Source organism: Cydia strobilella, chromosome 5, assembly GCF_947568885.1.
Source record: "Cydia strobilella chromosome 5, ilCydStro3.1, whole genome shotgun sequence".
Lineage (NCBI taxonomy): Eukaryota > Metazoa > Arthropoda > Insecta > Lepidoptera > Tortricidae > Cydia > Cydia strobilella.
In genome coordinates this window covers 19,721,956-19,745,331 of record NC_086045.1, presented here as the reverse complement: position 1 = coordinate 19,745,331, position 23,376 = coordinate 19,721,956, and the positions used below count along the sequence as shown (strand labels likewise).

Genomic DNA, 23,376 nt, shown 5'->3' with positions numbered 1-23,376 from the left:
GCATTTATTTGTGTGATGAGCACAGATATTTGTTCTCGAGTTATGGGTGTTTTCTATGTATTTAAGTATTTATATATTTTATATATCGTTGTCTGAGTACCCACAACACAAGCCTCCTTGGGCTTACCGTGGGACTTAGTCAATTTGTGTAAGAATGTCCTATAATATTTATTTATTATAAGCAATACGTCTTCGCCAGGACGCTCTGTCCCGGGTTGTCTCAGATGTAACATTTGCATCTTACGACATTTCGAGATCTAAATGTGCCATTTTAATTTATTTATTTTCTGGGTCGAAATCAGCTACAGTGGGGTAGGTAGGTACAAGAAATGCCAGGGGTTCGTAATTGCCAGTTATTATAAAGACAGAAAACGTGAAGTTAAAAATATTTTTCTTTAGAACAAGGTTGGCACTCGTGTACGAAATGTAACAGATAAAGGTACGTGGGGTTATAAATAGCTCTTAGGGCTTTTACGTTTGAGAAACCCGGAGTTACGGTAATAATATTTAACAACGCGTTATTCGATATTTAGTCGGAAGAGTGGCATGAGAAGTTCCATTAGATGGAATGTTATTGTTGTGGAATTACTACGTTATTTTACGTTACAAAAGTAAAAGTAGGTATATAACGTAACGTTATACTTAAAACATTTTAACTCCAATTACATTAGGTATACATATACCTAATGTAATCCTATACGTGAATCGTACCTAGTCTGTATCATAAGCGAAATCTCAGGCGTGTATTATATATAAAACGGGTTTTCTTTTCAATTTATTGTCTACACGCGTTTTTATTTCTATTTTTAGTAACAATTTTCCTCCTTATGTCTCATTCATTTCATTACTGTAGTATACAATGGCATTACATTACAATAATCCATGTACTTAGGGCTTGTGCACAAATCACGCGAGGTTCGATAGGAGGGGAGCGGGGGTCACGAAAAAATCACGACAGATCACGTTGGGGGAGGGGGGAGGGGTATAAAGGAGACCTAACGTGTATTTTTCTACAGCGAACGAAAGTAAGGAAATAGTACATTTCGATGCTGGTGCGGAAAGTATGTCATTACTTCACGAGTACCGAGATATCTTTTTCCGCACGTGTATCGAACAACGTTTTTTAATACAGTTGCGAAAAAATAAGAAAAACAACAAGTAAGGAATTCGAAACTTTTATATTATTAATTCTGTGACATCATTGACATTGACATTATGAAGAGGTGTTTTTTTAGCTGGGTGTTATTATTATTGAACCCACTTCAATGGTTTTTTTTTAAATGCATGTTCTATAAGACAGAAACAATTGTAAATATAAAACATTGTACTATTATTACCCAAATATCGTTAATTACGATTATTTGTGTATCGTACATTTATAAAAACAATATCGAATGTTGCCTTTGGAAACTTAAAGCAGAAAGAAAAAACGCCTCTTCTTTGACAGGCGTTCCGTTCTATTCAGACAACTTATTAAGAACGGTTTTTCAATATTCAATATATAAAAAAATAGACGTGTTATAATGATGAAGAGGTAAGTAATAAAATATGAAATATGTATATTTTTCGTATTCTTACTTTAACAGTAGGTTTTTATGTTGATTACGACGTTTAAAGGAAAGTAATACTAACACTCATCAATAAGTAGTCATGAATTGGAACAAGAATAAATTGATTGGAAAAGTTAAAAGCACTAGTTCGCGAAAACCAACTTTCCGCACGCTAAACAGCTACGTAAAGTAGCACTTTTTGAGCAACTGTATTAAAACATATATATTTACCACATGAGTAACATTATTACGAAAATAGAAAAATAAACAATTTTTACAAAAAAAAACACATACAATACTATTTATCTTTAAAAAATACACGTGAGGTTGTGGAGGGGGGGGGGGGTAGCCAAGAACCTCACCAAATATCACCAAGGGGAGGGGGGGGGGGGATCAAAAAGGAACCTAACCGAAACCTCGCGTGATTTGTGCACAAGCCCTTACTAACAAAAATCTGTTGTATTCTAACATTTATTTTTAACTTTCCTGTTACACATATTTAGACATGTAACATGTAACTAACATAATAAACCATTCTACGTATAAATTGTTTACTGTTGGTTTTTATTTGGGTAACTTTGACTAACTAAGTATGGTTATCATAGACTCATAGAGTAAACATTTGTTATAGTATCCCCCAACCAAACTGACGACCGGGGTCGTAAAACTTCTCATTCATGCTTACGTGATCATGGCAAGAGTGAGAGAGATAGTGATAGGACCTCGGTCGTCAGTTTGGTTGACGGATAGTATAATACGACATACGACACAGCATGATTGCTATAATGATATGCATTTAAAACCGTTACTTACATACGAAAAAAAAATGGGAAGTGTTTAACACGTGTCACTCTTAATAAGGTTATCTTGGGTTATAAAAGTTAAAACCATAAGAAATGTAATGTTACTTCGCTTAAATCAGTCAATGAGCATTTTAATGCGCTTTTTTTATTTTAAAGCTAAAACGAGCAATCGCAACTATCTGTTGATTGTTTTTATGTCTTAGAATTCTTAGATTATAAAATGCCAATTTACGCTGTTAATTAAACTCAGTATTTCTTTTGTTTTGTACAATGCACTGAAATCCTGTCAATTAATTTCTGCAAACTATTTGTTCTGTTTCCTTCTTTTCTAATCATTTTAATAAATGTGTATTTTTTTTAAGTTAAATCACATTTTACATTGAAATGTTTCTTTCATTTACGTATTACGTATCTATATTTCATTCAGCGATCGTATTAAAAGTTGACCAACATTGATCAGCGATCGTATTAAAAGTTGACCAACATTGATCGTTGCCCTGACCGTTCCTACAGCAACTTCAAATGAACGACGATGCCCACTCGGGTATCCACTTCATGGTCGGGTCCCGGGGTAGCAAGCGCGGGAAGAAGGAGGACAGGAACTCGATGGGGCTGGGCTCCAGCAATTCCATGGCGTCGCTGCAGCAGACCCCCATCACGCGGACCAACTCGGTCACCTCCATGCTGAAGCGACTTTTCTCGAAGGAGGAGCAGCGACAGACGCCCGTACCGAACCAAGTGCAGATCGACGGAGGTGAGTTTGACGAAGTCAGCTTTACTAACTTAGCGGTTTCACTCACGTATTTTTAGTCACTCGCGCGACATGTCAGCTTAGTTAGTTTTGCATGTACGACAGAGATAAAAACGCCAGACAGCTCCTGAGGACACGCTATATTAGGAAAATAATTTTAACTGCGGTTTCCGTTTCCTCTTGCTACACCGAAACTAGTAACGCTAAGTAACGCTAAGTACGTAAAGGAGCATTAGATCAGAGAAGCTATCACGTGTAATATTTTTAAAGCGGAAAAGCCAAAAACAACAAATATTACTTACTCAATTAGAGACACCCCAGAAGTTCTCTGCATACTTAGAGAAATCGATGGTGCTGAGTGGCAGAACGAAGAAGATGTTGAAGATTGTGGTGAACGCAACAGATCTTCAACATTGTCAAATGTCTGTCCCATTATCACCATCGAAGAGTTGTTTTTTTTTTACTATAGCAATATGGGTACCAAATGAAAGCAAGTGAAAAGACTATTTCAAAAATATATGTAAACAGTCTGGTTTTTTGTTTGTTTTAATAATAGTTGCTGTTTAATGTAACAGAAAATTATACTTTTTTTCAACTTATTCTTATTTTTGGTTATATCTGGTTAATTATTTTTTAACATTATTGTATAGAGGATATTCACAGTCACTTTGTACATGCATACATACATACTGTGAATTTTGGAATGATCCATTCAGTCATTTTCAATTTAGAGCAGTTCAAACTTTCAAAGTCAACTGGATTGTGAAATTTTTGAACGTTTTCTAATAATTTGTTAGACGAAGTAGTGAAAATGTTACAGTATGTTATATATTTGTGATCTACTCACAAAGCCCTTTTATTTGATACCCCGCATGGTATGATTAAAAAACTTTGTACTGCCGATTTTTCTGACGTCACAGCAACTACCCCCACCACTTTCGCGCTTGTCATCTCATATATTTGTGTTCAGGACATCACACTGAATGCACTGATACCAAATAAGTCCATGTTTGCGACGACATGAGCGAAAAGTTACCTAAAGCCTGTTCCGCCAAGCCACTATAATGGTGTATTGTATTTCTAGAGGCTGATGAAGTGATGACCTTTAATATAACTGAAGTAGTAAGAACATTGAGAGAAACCTCAGGTAGGTGTTAATTTTGATTACATACTAATTTTTAAAATTACACGCCTACAATTTGGTTTACACTTGTATTAAATAATATTGGAGTAGTGTAAAATAACTATACCGTTATACAATAACACACAACATTACTGGCATATGCAACTAGTACCAGTAATATATAAAAGTTATATAAAATCATTGTACAATGTGTATTGGGATTACAAATAAAGGAATAAATGTTTTTCTGATTAATATTTGTAATTCAATGAATTGACTTGAGACTTGATCTCGGTATAAATTTTAATAGTTATTATTTATGTAAGTCAAATCAAAAAGGTTGGCAATATATGAAATATATTCATATTCACATTAATTTATTAGTATTAAGCATATTTTGACTCATATATATTGTGGCAAGATAAATAATAATTATATTATATAAAGTGGCTATATTTTACGGTTTTACAACAAAACATAATGGAAAAATAGCTAAATCACGTATGATGGCATAGATCACTCAATCAGCTGATGCTTTTCCGCCATTTTGGCGCGAACCAAACTGCGAAATCGCCGTGAAGTTTGCGAGTGTGGAGTCATACGTCAACGTCGCGACATGTTCTCTCCGCGAAGTCGCGCCGCGTTTCACGCACATAGTCTGGAGGCGGCTTTAGACAGGATAGGCATAAGGCGAGATATTATGTAGTAAGCAGAGTTCAGTTTACTGCATACCTATCTACTGTCCGCGCGCGATTTCCGTGCACGGCTGAGGAATGTTGGGCGTCATGACAAAGTAGTGTAATTTTGTACGTACGGGCGCGGCGCACACCCTCCCACGTCCTCGACCTCCGAATGCACGAAATTGGCGCGCGGACAGTATATGTTCCTGCCATCGCAAACAAGAATCCAGAGTAAAACCTAGAAATGTAATAGCATGCGTAACAAACGAAACAGAAGTATTTTGTATAAGTACCGAGTTTGCGTTGACAACAGCGTCAATCAAGTTGAATTCCGTAACACATGTTTTTTGAAGATTTAAAATCATTCCGTTTGCTGTGAACCATTCGGAGAGGCGTGAGATCACATACTGAACATTTTTTTTATTAATTGGTCCCCACTGTCTGCATTAACTATGGCGCAAAGGTCATCTGCGTACATTACAAAATCCACAATCGGTGATTCAAAGGGAAGGTAGTTCATTAAAATAAGGAATATGTTATTTCCTACATTCGATCCCTGAGGTACTGGACCTATGTCCTATTGGGTCAAGGCACGATTTTTCGTTATTAACTTAAAAACGACAATTGGTATTGGACAAGACAGTTTTCCTCTATCTTCAATCGTTTTGGATTTCCCCATACTGTCTCACACAATCCAAAGGGAGCACCGAGTAATTACTTACTTATTTCTCAATGGCAAACCTGTCCTGTTTTTGTGTCCTGTTTTTATCATCTCTCATCATGCCTGTCACGTTCTGACAAGTATGTAAGTGCGAAAGAGACGCATTACATGACAAGTGATAAAAATGCGACCGTGATACCGCCGCTGTATGTATGTATGGCTCATATTATTAGAGTATTTATTACATAAGTGCATAGGGTTCGGTGTCGACAACACACTAAAATAGAAAATAATTGTCGAAGCTCTTTAGGATTCCACATATTTCTTGACAGACCCCACAGAAAATGAACTGATGAATAGTCGTTGAAGTTGTCTCACGTATTACATAAGCGTTGAGATCATTGACATCACCCATGCGCCCATGCGTGTAGGTGTCATTTTGCTAATAACATATTAAGTGCGCCATCGATGTTACGCTGCTTGAATAAAACGTTTTATTTATTGAAAGATTTATGTAGAGCATAATAAACAACGACATTTTTTAATGTATGTGTAATTTGTGTAACATAAAATTGCGTAGACGAGTCTGTATATACGGTACTAGGGAGAAAAAATATTACATTGTTTGCAAATTTAAAATTCAGTTAGAATAATCAGTTTTATATTTCTACGTTCGTAAAAGCGTAAGATTATGATTCAGGACTATTTAAATTGAGGATGCAAAATCGTTTATTTTTTAGCTTGTCTGGACTTCTACTCGCCTAATCTACGAGGGGAGGTACAAATATTCGCGGAATGAATGAAGTAGGAGGTAAAATGGTACAAAACCTCTTTGCTTATCTGATATGAGAACTCTTTAGAAAAAAAAATAGGTATATAAATGTCGTACCACGGAGCAAAGCCTCGGACAGACAGACAGACAGATACAGATGGACATGGCGAAACTATAAAGGCTTCCTAGTTGACTACGGAACCCTAAAAATAACTACGAGGAAAAAAAATTGTGACGAAGAAGTAAAGCAGGCTATTTCGGCTCATTTTGAGGGCAAAGATATTTTTTTTGGTCTACATAAATTAATTATAGTTGATCTGAAAAATGCATTAAACTCAAGAGTAAATAAATATATTGAAAAAGAAAAATACTTCTATTGTTTTATTTCATTTGCATATACTTCATTCCGCGAATGTTTGAACCTCCCCTCGTATATGCATATTATTGTTGAACAGTCTTATCTTTTTTTATTTTATCTTATTGTTAAACAGTGGGACGGTTCACGATATCAGCCAGCAACCCCACGCTGAACAAGCCGGCGCCGGGCGGCGGCAGCACGAAGATCGCCAACGAGGTCATCGAGGAGGTGGACGAGCAGGCCACCATCACCAGCATGGCTAAACGACCAGAGAACAGGTACCCACCATCACCAGCATGGCCAAACGACCACAGAATGTCCACTCAATCAATCACCATGCACCATGCCGATTAAATTAATCACATCTCATGCTCGCCTTTTTTTCCTTGTTATTGTTTGCTTCAACAGGTACTTACCTATGTTAATTACAAATTTGTACTTTATTATCCTTATTTCTTAGTTTCTATTGAGACTCAACCTTTGTGCGCTGCACTAAATAATAAAATATGAATTTAATACATATTATCTTTCAATTTTGTGCAATCTAACCATAAATTACACGTTATCTATTATTGTTTTATGTCGGTTCCGTAAGAGGAAGCGACTGATTCATCGGCATTTTACAGCTCATAACTGTGTCACTCCACTCTATGCACGTCGAATGCGTCATATAAATAGTGATTAAATTGGCTTTAAAGTGAATATGTATGCTTTCTTATACATAAATGATATCGGATCAAAATACTTGTGATTCTTGTCGTTTTAACCAAATAATTGCTGTTGAATTATATTTCAATGTAGGCACTTACCACTTACCTAAATATTTAGATCTCTGGGTGCGTAGACAAGATCACAATCCGGTCCGTAGCGAACGAAACGTCAACTGTCTCCGTCGCACTAATAAAAGAGTGATAGAGAGACATAACTACGCCACGTTACGGAGCGTGAACTATTGGCATCTTGTCTACGCACCCTGGTATTTTATTGCTATTGCATGATGTACCTACATATATCTAGCTAAAATATCTGAAGATTGTGAAGTGAAGTTTTAGTTAAATTTTGTGTGAAATAAAGTTTGAGACTGAGCGACATCGCTTTTTATCTTTATTAGGAGAACTTAAATAACCGGTACATCAAATAACGCTATCTTTACCGACATTTGCCAAAATCTAGATAAAACAACCGTAGATTTATATCAACTACTCTGTCAAGTGTCAACCCACATGCGTTCTAAGTTCCTGTTAATATAGTTTTACTTTATACAGCTAATTCTAGGAAAATATCTGTAGTATTAAAATGATAATAGCCGTGGAGCGGGCATGTCCGTAACTGTGATGCATGGCTAGCACATTATTTGTTTTAACAGCGTTTTGTACATCGCAACAATGGAACCAAGCACTGATTAGTGTTCCGACTAATCAATTAGTTTACGCTTCCGATTGTATGACGTTTTGTGTCTTGTCACTTCTTTTCTCAATATCCGGGGCTTGGGAAAATTTCAATCAGAGTATGTCCGTTTCTGCCACTCGAATATAGCATGAGCAGACAAACGAAGACACGAGGAAAGGCCCGTGACAATATTTTTTATCTTGTCATGTTGATTGTACGCTGCTAATTCACTCGATAAAACCTACCTACACGCTTCTTTATTACACTGCCAAAATTGTCGTTAGTAAGATGTCAGTCAGGTGGCATGGCCTGAATTTATCGCACAAAAGGTTAAGTTATTACCTATAAAAAACATCTGCGGCCCGAGTGCTGAACTGAGCGTGCAGGACCCAACTGTTCAGTAACCTTGAAAACAGTAAATAAACGAGGCTAGACACGCGAGATTCTTTAACTGCCGCTTATTAGTAGCTATAACTACCTAGACACTATACAGTCTAAGCAGTCCATAATATCAAAATTAACGAACCCTTTGTTGTATAGTATTTTTCTTTTCAATAAAACAATAACAAACTTATGAAATAAAACTATGAAAACGGATTATATTGCGTATATTGAATTTATAATACATCCCGACGTTTCGAACCCTTTACAGCGTTCGTGGTCAACGGGTGACTGAGGAAAAACTACAAAGTGCAATAATACCCACATACTAAAAAAATTAACCATCATAGACTATAAACTTTAAAGCTGGTTGTACATGCAAAATCGGTTCATAAGGTCGGTTATACAATACAATTTTTTTTAAGTAAAGATATTTAATACGCGATAAAAACGTCGGGATGTATTATAAATTCAATATACGGGATATAATCCGTTTTCATAGTTTTATTTCATGAGTAACTATCGCGGTAAACGAAGACAATATTGATAACAAACTTGTTACAATAATGGCCAAAGTAATCCTAGAATGGCGGCCCAGTTTTTACACAACTCCCAACTTCATCTTATTAGAATGCGTGAAGGTAAATTTTGAAATTTACGCATCTACTATATAATAACGCATCGTCGTGTATAGCGGTCGGTGGTGTCAAAAGGTACATTAGGTATAATTTCATATAATATTTAAATATTTAGGTCTCCTGCTTTTTAATCGTGACGGTAAAAACATGACGCGAAGTACACGTCCACGACAAATTGCAAAATTGACCACCGTTTGACAACATTAATTCATCACAATATTGAACTGAAAATGCCCCGAATCTGGGTAACAACGTAGCTTTTAAGGTACAAAAGTTATAAGTAAACATAATTGATTTCAGACCGACTGCGCAGAGCCTGTTCGCACAGGGGCCGCCGCCCCCCAGCGAGCCGGTTGATGTCCCCTCCAGGAACTCCTACGTTAAAATCAGTAAGTTAATTACACTTAAACACTAGCCCACTGTCAATTTCACCTTGAACCAGACTCCTTACGGCTTTTGTATAATACAGTCAGCAGCAGAAGTTCCTAAGCGGGCGAGGTGTTCAAAATGGACCGCGAGCCAGGCGCAAATTCGCCAGTCGTCGCCTCCCGGGCTAAAACTGGTATAGCGGTTAACGGCTATGTATGATGAACCCTCGTGAACGTCAGCTGCCGCTCTGTTGGTGGGTTGAGGAATGGCAGCTACCGAAACGCGTAACACGGTCTTTCCACCGCGATACGACCGGCTGACGATTTGTTTTATTAACAATAGCATCTAAATTATCATCTGACAAAGTATCAAACGGGAGGCGATGACGCCGATGACTCAAAAGAATTTTCTTTTTTACATGTTCATGTGACCAGCTGACGGTCTTTCCACAGCGATACAATCGGCTGACGATTTTGTTTACTCACAATAGCATCTAAACTATCATCTGACAAAGTATCAAGCAGGAGGCGATGACAAAAATGTTTTTATAGACTTCATTTGCTGCCATTCCTCAACCCACCAGCGGAGCGGCAGCTGACGTTCACGAGGGTTCATCATACATAGCCGTTAACCACTATACGAGTTTTCGCCCGGGAGGCAATTGGTCATGGAAATCTGTTCCTGGCCCGCGGTCTAAAATGATCTTGAAGCGACTTTATTGTTAAGAGAATAAGAGCGTGTCAATTAACATTACATTAACAATTGTGACAGACTAGTGATGTAAGATGTAACCGTGTTTTTACAAGTAAGTTCGAGTAAGGTACAAGTCTAACAAAGGAAACCAATTAGAAAAATTATATTCAATCATTTAATATATGACATTCGTGATATACAATTAATATTTGTTTTAAATTGTTACAAGTTCCTCTACGTCTTCTATCTGCTAAAATCAACTTGACGTCAGAAGTAGCGGAGATGTTACAGTCGAGTTTTTTTGAAATTGAAATTGAAATCATTTATTGCATATCACATAGCAGGTACAGGTGTTCTTAAATATAAGCTGTTCATGTGACGCCCTGTTAGGGCACGGCAACATAGTTCCACATAGGGCAACATACTAAATATGTATACATTTCATAAATATAAATAATAATATTTCGAGTTCATAAATATGTATACATTTTTTCACCTTATTGCAATAGATTAAGGTGAAGAAATGTACACATATTTATGAACTCGACTGTACATGAAATTTAAGTGTAATTTATTCGGTAACATTACTGTCAGAAACGTTTCTTGTCAATTATGTAATTATCAAAAGTTGAAATATGTCACAGTTGGGTAATAATATCTGGGAGACCGAGCTGCGCATTTTCCCAGACATAAGACCTAGCTAGATCGATTTTTCGCCCCCGAAAACCCCCATATAGCAAATTTCGTCAAAATCGTTAGAGCCGTTTCCGAGATCCCCGAAATATATATGTGAGATGTCTCATCACTAGTGCTACCTAAATGCCACGAGCTGCCGATGTCTAGATATTACTATTGCCTGCTAATACCTAATACCTAAACTAATTGGTTGCCGGCTGTTGTTTCCGATGCCTATTTTAGGTAACAAGATTGTTCTGAAAATAATTCCGATACAAAGATGTGTCACTGACACACACCTTAGAAGTGAACGATCCCTTGCCGGTGGTACGAAGTGCTAATTTTAAAGCAACACCCAAGTTTAAAATGTTAAGGCCGTTCCATCGGTTTGCCGCTGTCTCTGTCACATTTCGCAAGAAAGAACGGGAAAGATCATGCGCGCCAAGTGTCAATTTTGATCGAATTTTGACGATTTTTATTTATTTTAAAAACGTTACCCTACAATATCGAAATTCGGAAGCTATGAAATTACTATTTAAGTTAAGATTGTTGTTTCTTCTTTTTTTGTTTATAGTATCACATAATAAATAACCGAGTAAAGTTGGATTAAAAGTCCGAGGTAGAGGTTACTTTGGGAATTAATTGTATCGAGCGAAGTGTCATAATTCGTGTATCGGAAGCTATGATATTAAACATAATATAGTCAAGAACTACATATATTTTTTCCACGTCTACGAATATCAACGCCTCTTAGAAAAACAGGATCATATAAGGAGATTTTTCGCCTTCTGGCTCAGGGAACCGCCTTAAGAGTTCACACGTCATATGCGCGTCCGAGTACATTACATAGTGCCTAACAATGAAATCAGATCTAATAGTTACTCATATGAAACCTTGAGTTCTACCTACTCTATTATCTTTTGTTATGTGCATGTAATTACACTATGTGTGGGATTCGCTTATTATATTTCAGCTTCCATAGCTTAATTGCTTATATTATAAATATTAAAACAGGGTTAAGGTTGCCAATCCAATTTTTGACTTGATTTGACTATAATAATAAAATTCGGGACATATTTTGTCACAATATGCACATATACCTATACTTTTAACAAAATACCGTTTAAGTTTCGAAAGCGAAGACTGAGGGTCGGTTGCACCAAACCGTCTGTCACAGTTTTAGCGTTCGATAAATTTTATTGTATGGAAAGTTTCATAGTTCTCTGCTGCTTGACGTTGATCTGTCTGTTAATTGTCTTAACTGTGTTAATCCGCACTTGACAGACTGATCAACGTCACCCGGCGCGCTGCGGCGGTTTACTATGAAACTTTCCATACAATAATATTTAGCGAACTCTTTAACGATGACAAACAGTTTGGTACTAAACAGTCTATTACATTTTAAGCGTTTGTAAGATTTTATTGTACTTATAGAAAGTATTGAGTGTTGTTGCCGTCAATTGTGGTTGGTGCAATAACTGACGCTTAAGGTTCAGTTCGCAGTAGTTCAGAAAACGGAGTTTTTGAAAAGTCATAGTGCTTATGAAATAAAACAAAAATAAAACTATGAAAACGGATTATATCGCGTATGTTGAATTTATAATACATCCCGACGTTTCGAACCCTTTACAGCGTTCGTGGTCAACGGGTGACTGAGGAAAAATTACAAAGTGCAAAAATACCCACATACTAAAATAATGAACAATCATAGACTACAAACTTTAAGGCTGGTTGTACATGCAAAATCGGTTCATAAGGCTAGTTATACACTACAATTATTTTCAAGTAAAGATATATATATATATACGCGATAAAAAAAAAACGTACATAGTGCTTATTAAATATATTAATAACGGGTCACTCACGTATTTTAAGTCGAAAAGCGCTCGACATGTTTCATGAGTTTTGTTATTAAAGTCATAGTGTTTTTGTACATCACAATACGGTTTGCCCAAAATTCAATTAGCAATCTTGATTCTTGAGGCCTTTCTCTAGGGACCTCGGTTTTTGACTTTCTCTCGATAGAAAAAGGTATATTATAATTGTTTATGTATTATTATAATTTGTATCCTTGTATGTAAATTCAATGATGACGTGTAAAAGTGCCCTTGTGGCCTATTTGCTGAATAAATGCTGAAGTCTTGAAAAAAAAAACCCGAACATAGGTCTAAAATGCACATAAAAAATCCAAATAAATTTTGCCCAAAAACTAAAAATATGAAAATTATTTTTAAAATGCTTGAGGGAACTCAGCGATTACTTTTTTAGGGTTCCGTACCCAAAGGGTAAAAACGGGACCCTATTACTAAGACTCCACTGTCCGTCTGTCACCAGGCTGTATCTCATGAACCGTGATAGCTAGACAGTTGAAATTTTCACAGATGATGTATCTCTGTTGCCGCTATAACAACAAATACTAAATAGTACGGAACCCTCGGTGCGCGAGTCCGACTCGCACTTGGCCGGTTTTTCTATTATCAAAACACACATCATCTTCCTCTCGTTGTCCCGGCATTTTTCCACGGCTCATGGGAGCCTGAGAATTGGCGTAGCGTAGGAGCTAGTTTCTACGAAAGCGACTGCCATCTGACCTTCCAACCCAGAGGGTAAACTAGGCCTTATCGGGATTAGTTATCGGGTTTCGGTTTCCTCACGATGTTTTTCCTTCACCGAAAAGCGACTGGTAAATATAAAATGATATTTCGTACATAACCTCCGAAAAGCTCATTGGTACGAGCCGGAGTTTGAACCCGCGACCTCCGGATTAAAGTCGCACCGCCCTTACCGCTAGGCCACCAGCGCTTATATAATTGGTCAAGCAAATTTTGTCAATAGAAAAAGGCGGCAAATGTAAAAAATGTAGGCGCGAAGGGTTATCGTCCCATAGAAAATTTGATTTTGCGCCTTTTTCTACAGACAAGATTTTCTTGACCATATATTATTAAGATATTATTGAGATATTATTAAAACGGGGTCCCTTTGCTTGACATAATTATTGAAAGTCATAATGTAACACACAAAAAAAAAACGAAAACATGATATCCGCGGTCCCGAGCACGCACATCCATCTCGTTCACTCTTATCAGTGAGAGTGAGAGAAGAACACGAACCTACTGGTCCTCAACCCTTAAATGCATAGTGTGGGATGCAGACTACACAACAAAAACATATAATTTTATTAGATAAAATCTATTTGATCCTGTATATTATTTCGATAGTAAAACTAATCTGTTCCCCGATTTTTAATTCAAATTTGTGCAATAAGTATTTTAATTTAAGACAGTTACATTCGGAAAATTTTAAAATGGTGAAAAATTCGGAAAAAGCCAAAAGCTGATGATTTTTATAGTTGGCCAAACCAAAGTGTCAGTAAATAAGAACAAAAAAAAAAACTATATACTCATCCTTTTCTTTTGGGTGCTAGTACTAGTGTAAGACAAAGATAATATAATTCTCTCTGTCTATGTTTCAAATGAGACAGTCCTTTGACAAACTACCTATAAGTATGTAATTTAGGGGTTTTTTTCGGGGTTTGTAATGATTTTATATTTTAATACTTTATTACCTACTCGTATAGCTATATCACAAATAGTTTATCATTAAAGATAGTAAGATTTTTCACTAGACTTATATTGACCGGGAATCGGGATATAGACCGTGATTACCTTTTTAATTGTTTCTTGTTGAGAAGATTTTTCATATGTATTTTACCGATAATTGTATATTTACATAAATATTGATTACCCAATATTATTTTTTCGATATTTTCTATATTTTTTCTAGAATCAGTAAACAGTTACGTAACACATATATTAATTTCGAGAAAAAAGAAAAATCATGCATTTAAAGGTTAATTCGAGTTGGATTCTCGGAAAACAACGCTACAAAAAAAAAATATATTCTATTCTATTCTACATTAAAATTGCAGACAGGCAGCTATCGTCGTCGGCGCCGACGCAGTGGGCGGCGCCGGCGTCGGCGAGCCCGGCCGCCACGCTGTCCACGCAGCCATCTTTCGTCAGCGAGCCCGAGCCGCGCGCGCGCCTCGACAGCGACGTCGGGCCCTCGCTCAGCGCCGCCGGCAGCCAGACCTTGCGTAACTACTCGCTCATACAGCACTACAGTACAGTACAGCCGGCCCGGCCTCGACAGCGACGTCGGGCCCTCGCTCAGCGCCGCCGGCAGCCAGACCTTGCGTAACTACTCGCTCATACAGCACTACAGTACAGTACAGCCGGCCCGGCCTCGACAGCGACGTCGGGCCCTCGCTCAGCGCCGCCGGCAGCCAGACCTTGCGTAACTACTCGCTCATACAGCACTACAGTACAGTACAGTCGGCCCGGCCTCGACAGCGACGTCGGGCCCTCGCTCAGCGCCGCCGGCAGCCAGACCTTGCGTAACTACTCGCTCATACAGCACTACAGTACAGTACAGCCGGCCCGGCCTCGACAGCGACGTCGGGCCCTCGCTCAGCGCCGCCGGCAGCCAGACCTTGCGTAACTACTCGCTCATACAGCACTACAGTACAGTACAGTCGGCCCGGCCTCGACAGCGACGTCGGGCCCTCGCTCAGCGCCGCCGGCAGCCAGACCTTGCGTAACTACTCGCTCATACAGCACTACAGTACAGTACAGTCGGCCCGGCCTCGACAGCGACATCGGGCCCTCGCTCAGCGCCGCCGGCAGCCAGACCTTGCGTAACTACTCGCTCATACAGCACTACAGTACAGTACAGTCGGCCCGGCCTCGACAGCGACGTCGGGCCCTCGCTCAGCGCCGCCGGCAGCCAGACCTTGCGTAACTACTCGCTCATACAGCACTACAGTACAGTACAGCCGGCCCGGCCTCGACAGCGACGTCGGGCCCTCGCTCAGCGCCGCCGGCAGCCAGACCTTGCGTAACTACTCGCTCATACAGCACTACAGTACAGTACAGCCGGCCCGGCCTCGACAGCGACGTCGGGCCCTCGCTCAGCGCCGCCGGCAGCCAGACCTTGCGTAACTACTCGCTCATACAGCACTACAGTACAGTACAGTCGGCCCGGCCTCGACAGCGACATCGGGCCCTCGCTCAGCGCCGCCAGTGCAGCGGTGCGGTTTTTAAGTGGCCAAGCGCGTGTGTAGCAGAACAACAAAAGTCTTTTTGGAACTAGATTGTTTAAAGGTAGCCTCGAAGCAGCTTTTTGCTATACCAACAATTTCATTTCATTTCACAACAATAGCATAAAAGCGGATCGGAAGCGTGGGTAAGCCTTTTGTAGGCTCTCAGAAGTGCAAAATGGCGAGGTTGACATTTCCCCATTTTAAATCCCAAATATTGAAACGATAGTTCGATTTGATTACAATGGACGATGTGGTTACAGTGGACGAGACGGACGGGGACGGGGACGGGGACGGGGAGGACGGCGACGACAGCGACTCGTTCGACCGGCTGCGCGCGGCGCGCTCGGCGGCGCGGCGCGACAAGCACCTGCAGAAGATGCTCGCGCGCTCCGTCAGCGCGCAGCAGGTTGGTGGTTCACGACACGAATCCTTCATAGCACCTTTCGTAAAGCGTAAGGCCGCGGACTGGACGAACGCGGCTAGCGGCTCGGCGTGTCGTCCAAAACAGGTTCATTCAAGTCTACACGGTTGCTAAGTGCATTCCCGTTGCAAGGGAGGCTTTGAGGTTATACTTACTGAGCAACAACTAAAGAAAAAAAATTTGGCTGTTTATACATTTTGGCTGGTCCATTTTCTATGGGAGGGTAAATTTTTTTTCGCGATTTCGTGGTTGGTCTTACAGTAAAAGCTGCTCAGTATAATCCCAAAACCTCCCCGGCAACGGGGATGCACTTATTTTTTTGCCACCCTGTATATTTACATTGTGTTCATCTGTCCAGTCCGCGGCCTAATAGTTAGGTACCTATTTGTTTTACAAGGGGGCAAAGTTGTTGTTGAACCGCTCGTGCTAATATTGATTTGTTGCCCGAGCAAGCGGAAGATTCCAAAATTGATTCACGGTGCGTTGCGAGGGTTTCAATGCACGAGGTTTAAACAAATTTTGCTCCCGAGTGAAACGCAAAAAAAAATACTTGACCATGGTCCAACCAACCACCAACGCGTGGAAAATACTAATTTGAAAAAAATCAAATCCAAATGAACGTCAATTTGAAAGTCAATTCTACCAGTCAACATAAGGAAACTTTTTTCCCGCTCATAAAATGCAACTTGCTCATCAGTTTTTGCTGAGAAAGTTGATGCAATCAAGAGAGCAGAACCTGTGTGTGTGTGTGTGTGGTGAAAAGACATTTTAAATACGTTTTTTTTTTTTATATTATAATATTAAACTTTGCTATTAGAAGTATTAGGGAAGATCAGCTTCAAATACACATTAATTATCACATGACTGACTTGCCAGGCCGTATTGTATAGAAGTGCGTTATTGTGACAAAGTACAGTAAGCTGCAGAGATAACGGACCCCCCCCTGCAGACAGTTTTATCTCTGCAACTTAACCTTTTGGACGCCAACGGCCGATATATACGCACCGTAGGTTCAACACCAAAGACCGATCGGTCATAGACCGAGCAACATAGACCTACATGCATATATATAAAACGTGACGTCTGGATGACTGCTTTTGTGTTTGACACGGCGTCGAAAAGGTTAAATACAGTACTTTAATGTATGCACCAGTGTACAGCAACTTTAAAAGCAGACTGTATCTACACTCGATTCGATTTACTATTTAAATATAGTTGGTCAAACCAATTTGTCAGTCAGTAACAACCAGGAAAATTATACTCATCCCTTTCTTTTGGGTGCTAGTACTAGTGTAAGACAAAGATAATATGATTCTCTCTGTCTATATTTGAAATAAGACAGTCCTTTAACAAACTATAACTGTAATGACTGTTAAGCTCGCTCCAGACTATGCGGCGCGAAGCCGCGAACGCGAGTGTGGAGTCGATTTTGCTGATTAGTGAACTAGACTCCACACTCGCGTTCGCGGCTTCGCACTGCGATTCTCGCACGAGTGTGGAGGGGGCTTTAGACTAATATTGACCGGGTGACTGCACGGGTGGTAGTCACCCGTGAACAAGATGCATGTAACTGCGTCGAAATATCCGGGTGCTCATAAAAGTCATAAACAATACAAAAGGTCGCACTTAAACTATCGTGAGACATATTTCAAAATATTTATCAGTACGGTTTTTACTCACCCGGTTTTCCCCCACGCCGGTTTTCGGTCATCACTCGTCACTCGGTTTTGTGGTGCCCGAGGAAGGATTCCCAATGAATCCGAAACATGTCGCCAAAAGCGACTAAACACCGTACTGATAAATATTTAAATACAAAAGGTAATCACGGTCTATATCCCGGTCAATATAAGTCTAGTAAAACTTACCGTGAATCATTCAAAACTCGTATTGTAATGACTGTTGTTTATTTTCAGCCAGTTGGTAGTATAGAAATACTAGACAACGAAATATTACTCGTCGAACTATTGGCAGCACAAGCGGCTCTAAACAGCCAGCAAGAAATCAAAGACTCCAAAGAGGAAACTACCTGACAAAGCAAAAGTTCTATTTTCCAGTGGGATTGATTTTTATCTCCGCACAATGTCAGTATTATTATTGTGATACTTTTAATTACGGACCATTTTGTATTATTTGGAATCATGTCAATCAGATTGATGTAAATATTGTATTAAGAGAAACTTATTTTATAACGTGAATAAATACCTAGTTTTAAATGTATAACACGCTTGTTAAGGTGCTTTGCTACCAGACAAAATAGGCGCACCACACACGAGCTCTATTTCTTATTTTTGCATACAAAAAAAACAACAGGTGCCATAGACATATCTGAATTTGTTTCGTGACCATAGTGATTCTGGTCAGTACTTACTTTACTCTTTGATTCTGGTGCTGAATTTGTAAAATTTTAACCCGTGTGTAGTGCGCCTTAGGCGAGGTTACCTATATTACCTATGTTAGTGTCCTGTCAAGTCAAAACAGCTACTTTTAGGGTTCCGTACCCAAAGGGTAAAAACAGGACCCTATTACTAAGACTCCGCTGTCTGTCTGTCTGCCACCAGGCTGTATCTCAGGAACCGTAATAGCTAGACAGTTGAAGTTTTCACAGATGATGTATTTATGTTGCCGCTATAACAACAAATACTAAAAACAGAATGAATAATATTTAAGTGGGGTTCCCATACAACAAACATGATTTATTTTGCGTAATGGTACGGAACCCTTCGTGCGCGAGTCCGACTTGCACTTGGCTGGTTTTTATAAAACGCCAAACCGATCTGTTACAAATGAGAAACGAAGTTGGTGACGTTACAATGAATCCATCTTCTAATGAGTTCTTAAAATCACATTTTTTGTTGCCACTTTATATACCTATACTATACTAAATAAGACGTAAATTATATTTTGACTGAAATTTTTATAAATCAATCTGAAATAGGGTATTACAACTGTATTTAAAATAAATTATTTTACACCATGCATGAAATAAAACACCAGATAATTAATAGAAAAACATAGAAAGCAGTTATTTAAACAAAATTTATATTTAATAATGTAATCAATGGGACTGAAGTATAAAGGCTGGCGTCCACTAGACTCGCCGAGGCGAATCGCAATAATTCGCGGTCTATACATTTACTATTAATGGTAAATTCGATTCGACGAGCCGCGGCTCTTCGTTAATAGACGTAGTTTCATAGTAAATGTATAGAAGGCGTATTATTGCGATTCGATTCGGCGGGCCTAGTGGACGCCAGCCTTAAAAAGTAGGTGTTGGCCGTGACGTCATTGTGTGATGTTTCATATGAATTCAAGGGCCTGACACTCTTTGATAGAGAAAGATAGTCTTATTGCGATTCCTATAAGAGGAATGAGAAAATAGTGCCATGCTTTGTCATTATCACCGACCGGGTTTTTTATGGTCGGGTTATGGCAGCATAGGTAGGAGGCGATGGCGAAATACCGAAATTGTGAAAAGTGAAAGAGAAAAAGGATTATGCTGCTATACATTAACCTGTCAATACATGAATATGTCTTTCATGTCTAACTACTATACTATGTCTATGTATAAATTCCATATTATTAATCGTTTTGACAGTTCTAAAAAAGAAAATGATTTGACTAGTAGGTGAATACCCTATTAAATAAAGAAAATGGCAGAAGTTCATTATTTTATTTCTGTACCTACCTGCTTGGTTACACAGCCATAAACTATATTTATCTTTATTAAATAATGAGGGCTACCGATTTTGTGCTCACCAGTTGGCGCCACTGTATATGTAGGTCCGAAAAACAGATCTCAAAATTCTTCTATGCTTATTTTTATAAAATCAATACGTCCTAACATACACAAAGGTATTTTAACGTCTAAATGTGCCATTTTTTCAACCTGTTTAATTTTTCATATTTGGCCCTTATTTTAAACCACTAATATTTATTGAGCTATACGAGTATCTTTTGTTTATTAATCAAAGATAGACAAAAACTGTTTGACATTTTGCCAACGGCCGCTTTCTATCACCGCACCGCTCGCCATCGGCAGGGTGTTCATCCTCACACCTAAATGGTCGCGTACTCTTCGGTTTAAGAGGAATTTCCTCCCGCGGACGCTTCGGCTGTGGAATAGCTCCCTGCCAGCAAGCAAGATGCAAGAGGCGCGTAGCAAGATGGCGGTTCGGTACGCCCGTCTATTAGTCCCTTAAAGTCTGAAATATTGTGCCCCGAGTTCGACAGCCATACTAGATGTATAAGCCCAGTTTACATTATGTGGGTCGAGGAAAAATGGGAATTTATGCTCGAATATATATACTCTGCTTTCACTTAGATTGCGAGGAAAATATACAGAAATATCAAATATTTCGAGAAAAGAAATGAGTACACAGTAGCGTTGGGAGGGGAGCGTGCCGGCATTCAGCTGTAGTTTGCATGGCACTATTCACTCAGTAAGGGTCGTAATAGATGCTTTTACTTTATGCACTAGAGCAGCGGTCAGCAGCAGGCGGCCCGCGAGCCTCCGGCTTTTTTGTATGTAATATGGACAAACGACAATGTCTGATAGTCACAAATATTAACAAAGTTCGGCCCGCTTCAACTTCGTTAACTACTTCGTGGCTGCTAAAAGGTTACCGACCGCTGCACTAGAGCATAAAAAGCAACTTAATGCCGCTTACGAGCATGAGAAGTGAAAAAGCTTCGAAATTACCAACCTAGATTAGGGCACTAGAAAATCCACAACTCCACCTCTAACAACTCAATTCTTTGGTGTATTCCTGTTTGTCCCCACCAAGCAGATGGGAATTCATATGAATCATTCTTGTCCCACCTCATGTATGGCATGGCGGCGGTCACGTGAGGAGACAAATGGGAATACACTCAATGTGTGTAAATCAAACAATGAACGGATTTATAAGAGTTTATTCAGCTTAACAGCTACAGGTGGTACAAGCTTACAGCTTCAGCTTCGTCCTCCTCCAGTGACGCCTCTTAGCATTGTACCTGTCAAAGACAAAAAGCTTGTTACATATGTTTCAAGTACGAAAGTGTCATACCAGAGAGCTATGTGATTGTAGTAGAGGTGGTCTAAGAAAAAAATTGTCCCTTCAGAGTTGGCAGCCATAGTAAACAGTGGTAAGTTCAATAAGATAATCTTTTCATGCCATGCTTTGAGAATGCTTCCAGTACTCTTTGAATGGTATGAACATTGAGGTTTTAGATTTTCGTCAACATTTTTGTAATAAAATGTACTGGCCAGGGTCATGTCAGCAAGGTACTTTCAGGCATGATCCAGGGAGCTATAAGATACTGCATTGGTCTAAGATGGGCACAAATTTAAGAAAATAATATCTTGTAAAACATGAATGGGTTGATCCATTAATTACGTCACACGAATTTCGAGGTTTTTTGAACTCTCCTTGTCACACTTGGCAAACCCCCCTCCCCTTTTCAATGAAATCGGCAAATCGAATTAAGTAATTAATATTTTATCAAAATATTTTTGACAAAAGAAATATTAGTAATTTTATAACCCAAAACAGATTAGGAAAGAAAATTAAACGATTAAAAACTATTATCGTTCCAAAAACTTGTTATTTGACTGTACAGAGAATAAAATAATTTAAATAAGTTAATGTGACGTCATAAAGTTTGTGACTCCCCCCTCCCCCCTGTCACATTTTTTAACTAATTATGTTCCTCTTACCCCACCTGACCTTACGGTAGATATATTGTTTACCAGAGAATCAAGAACAATTTCATTGAATGTCTATTCAAAACATACTAATGTAGGGGTCTTTAGACTATGGTTCAAAAAAGGAAGCCAGAGGTCTGAAATATCTAATATCGGGTGTTTTATAGAATAATGCAAAAATAACTTACAAATACATTTTCTTAGCTAAGGAATTAGCATAATCATTAAGAAAGCCAGTATTTAGAGCTAAGTTTAGTGGATAGCTTACAGCTTTATGAGTAATTTCATACTATAATGAAAACAACCCTGTTAAAAGTTAACAATCCAGTTTCCCTGCAGCCTGCCACTAAGGGATAACGCATCATATATAAGTTAATACTATTAAAATTTAATACTTTTAAGATCAGTTTCCAGGATTTGAGGAACCTTAAAGAGGGCGCGATACAGATTTTTTAATTGGGACACGAACCAAAATACTAGAGCAAGAGCCGAGAAGTTCCAATATACGGAGACCCGGCATCGTATACAATCGATAAAGAAAGAATAAACATTACGGGACGGGCATTCAATGTAAAAATATGATAAACGAATTGAAAACGACATCGTAAATGATAAGCATAACTACAGTATAGTTTAGCAAACAATTCCACTTACCGAATAGTGTTTCCTGTGCGCATTCTCACCCATTGCGGAATAGGCCTGTTTTGTTTAAGCTTTTTCGCAAGCTTGCGCTTGATAATAAATGTCTTGTGAGCCGACTGAAATAACAAAGAACTAGAATTAGTAAAGATAATATAACATAACTCTTGGATTATCACAATATTTTAGGATTTTTATTCATGAATCTACAAACCATTTTCACGCCGTCAGCTGTCAAAACAAAATGGATGAGTGAAGTAAGTAGTGAACGAACAATAGCAATTAATGAACGAGAATGAAGTGAATGAATGAGTATATATCATAGAGGTACAATTATATAGAGAGGAAATGGCCCCTCCCCCATTTGACTGAGTAGCAGAGAAAGCGCTGATATTGTTTGTCCTTGTCACAGTCTCACATTTTTTTAATTCCCCGCCATAGATGGTAGGATCCTATAGATAAGCTTTACGCGTGAGTCCGTGAGGGACAGAACATACGCAATGCGACAAAATGATTGTTCGGGTTATTTGTAGCCACCATAAACCATACTAAAACTGTCGCAGTACGTGCGTTAAGGACGCAGCTATAAGTTAGAGCGAAAAAGAGATATTTTAACCGCACCAAGGTCGCGGAGTGGTGCGGTAGTCTGTTACGGATTTTGAACCAAAATCACCTAAACGAATACAAAC

General features: G+C 38.8%; 2 protein-coding genes across 6 annotated transcripts in view; one reads left to right on the top strand and one right to left on the bottom strand.

Annotated features, from left to right (window-relative positions):
- LOC134741571 (bestrophin-2) overlaps positions 1-20,024 on the top strand; it is a 43,882-nt gene extending 23,858 nt beyond the window's left edge. For 4 of the 5 annotated variants that reach the window (XM_063674403.1, XM_063674399.1, XM_063674398.1 and 1 more), the window contains 6 exons: positions 2,867-3,107; positions 6,832-6,976; positions 9,407-9,495; positions 14,772-14,939; positions 16,205-16,350; positions 18,279-20,024. In XM_063674403.1, coding sequence (XP_063530473.1) covers positions 2,867-3,107; positions 6,832-6,976; positions 9,407-9,495; positions 14,772-14,939; positions 16,205-16,350; positions 18,279-18,395 — 906 coding nt within the window. In that variant the 3' untranslated portion in view covers positions 18,396-20,024. The remainder of the gene's footprint in view (positions 1-2,866; positions 3,108-6,831; positions 6,977-9,406; positions 9,496-14,771; positions 14,940-16,204; positions 16,351-18,278) is intronic. The other variant, XM_063674401.1, reaches the window with a different exon arrangement.
- Positions 20,025-21,261: 1,237 nt separating this feature from the next.
- LOC134741878 (large ribosomal subunit protein eL39) lies at positions 21,262-23,019 on the bottom strand. Its single transcript, XM_063674771.1, has 3 exons — positions 22,902-23,019; positions 22,703-22,806; positions 21,262-21,357 (listed from the first exon to the last, which is right to left on the bottom strand). Exons 1-3 carry the CDS (start codon positions 22,902-22,904, stop codon positions 21,309-21,311), a joined length of 156 nt encoding a protein of 51 aa, XP_063530841.1. The 5' UTR covers positions 22,905-23,019; the 3' UTR covers positions 21,262-21,308.
- Positions 23,020-23,376: the final 357 nt, after the last annotated feature.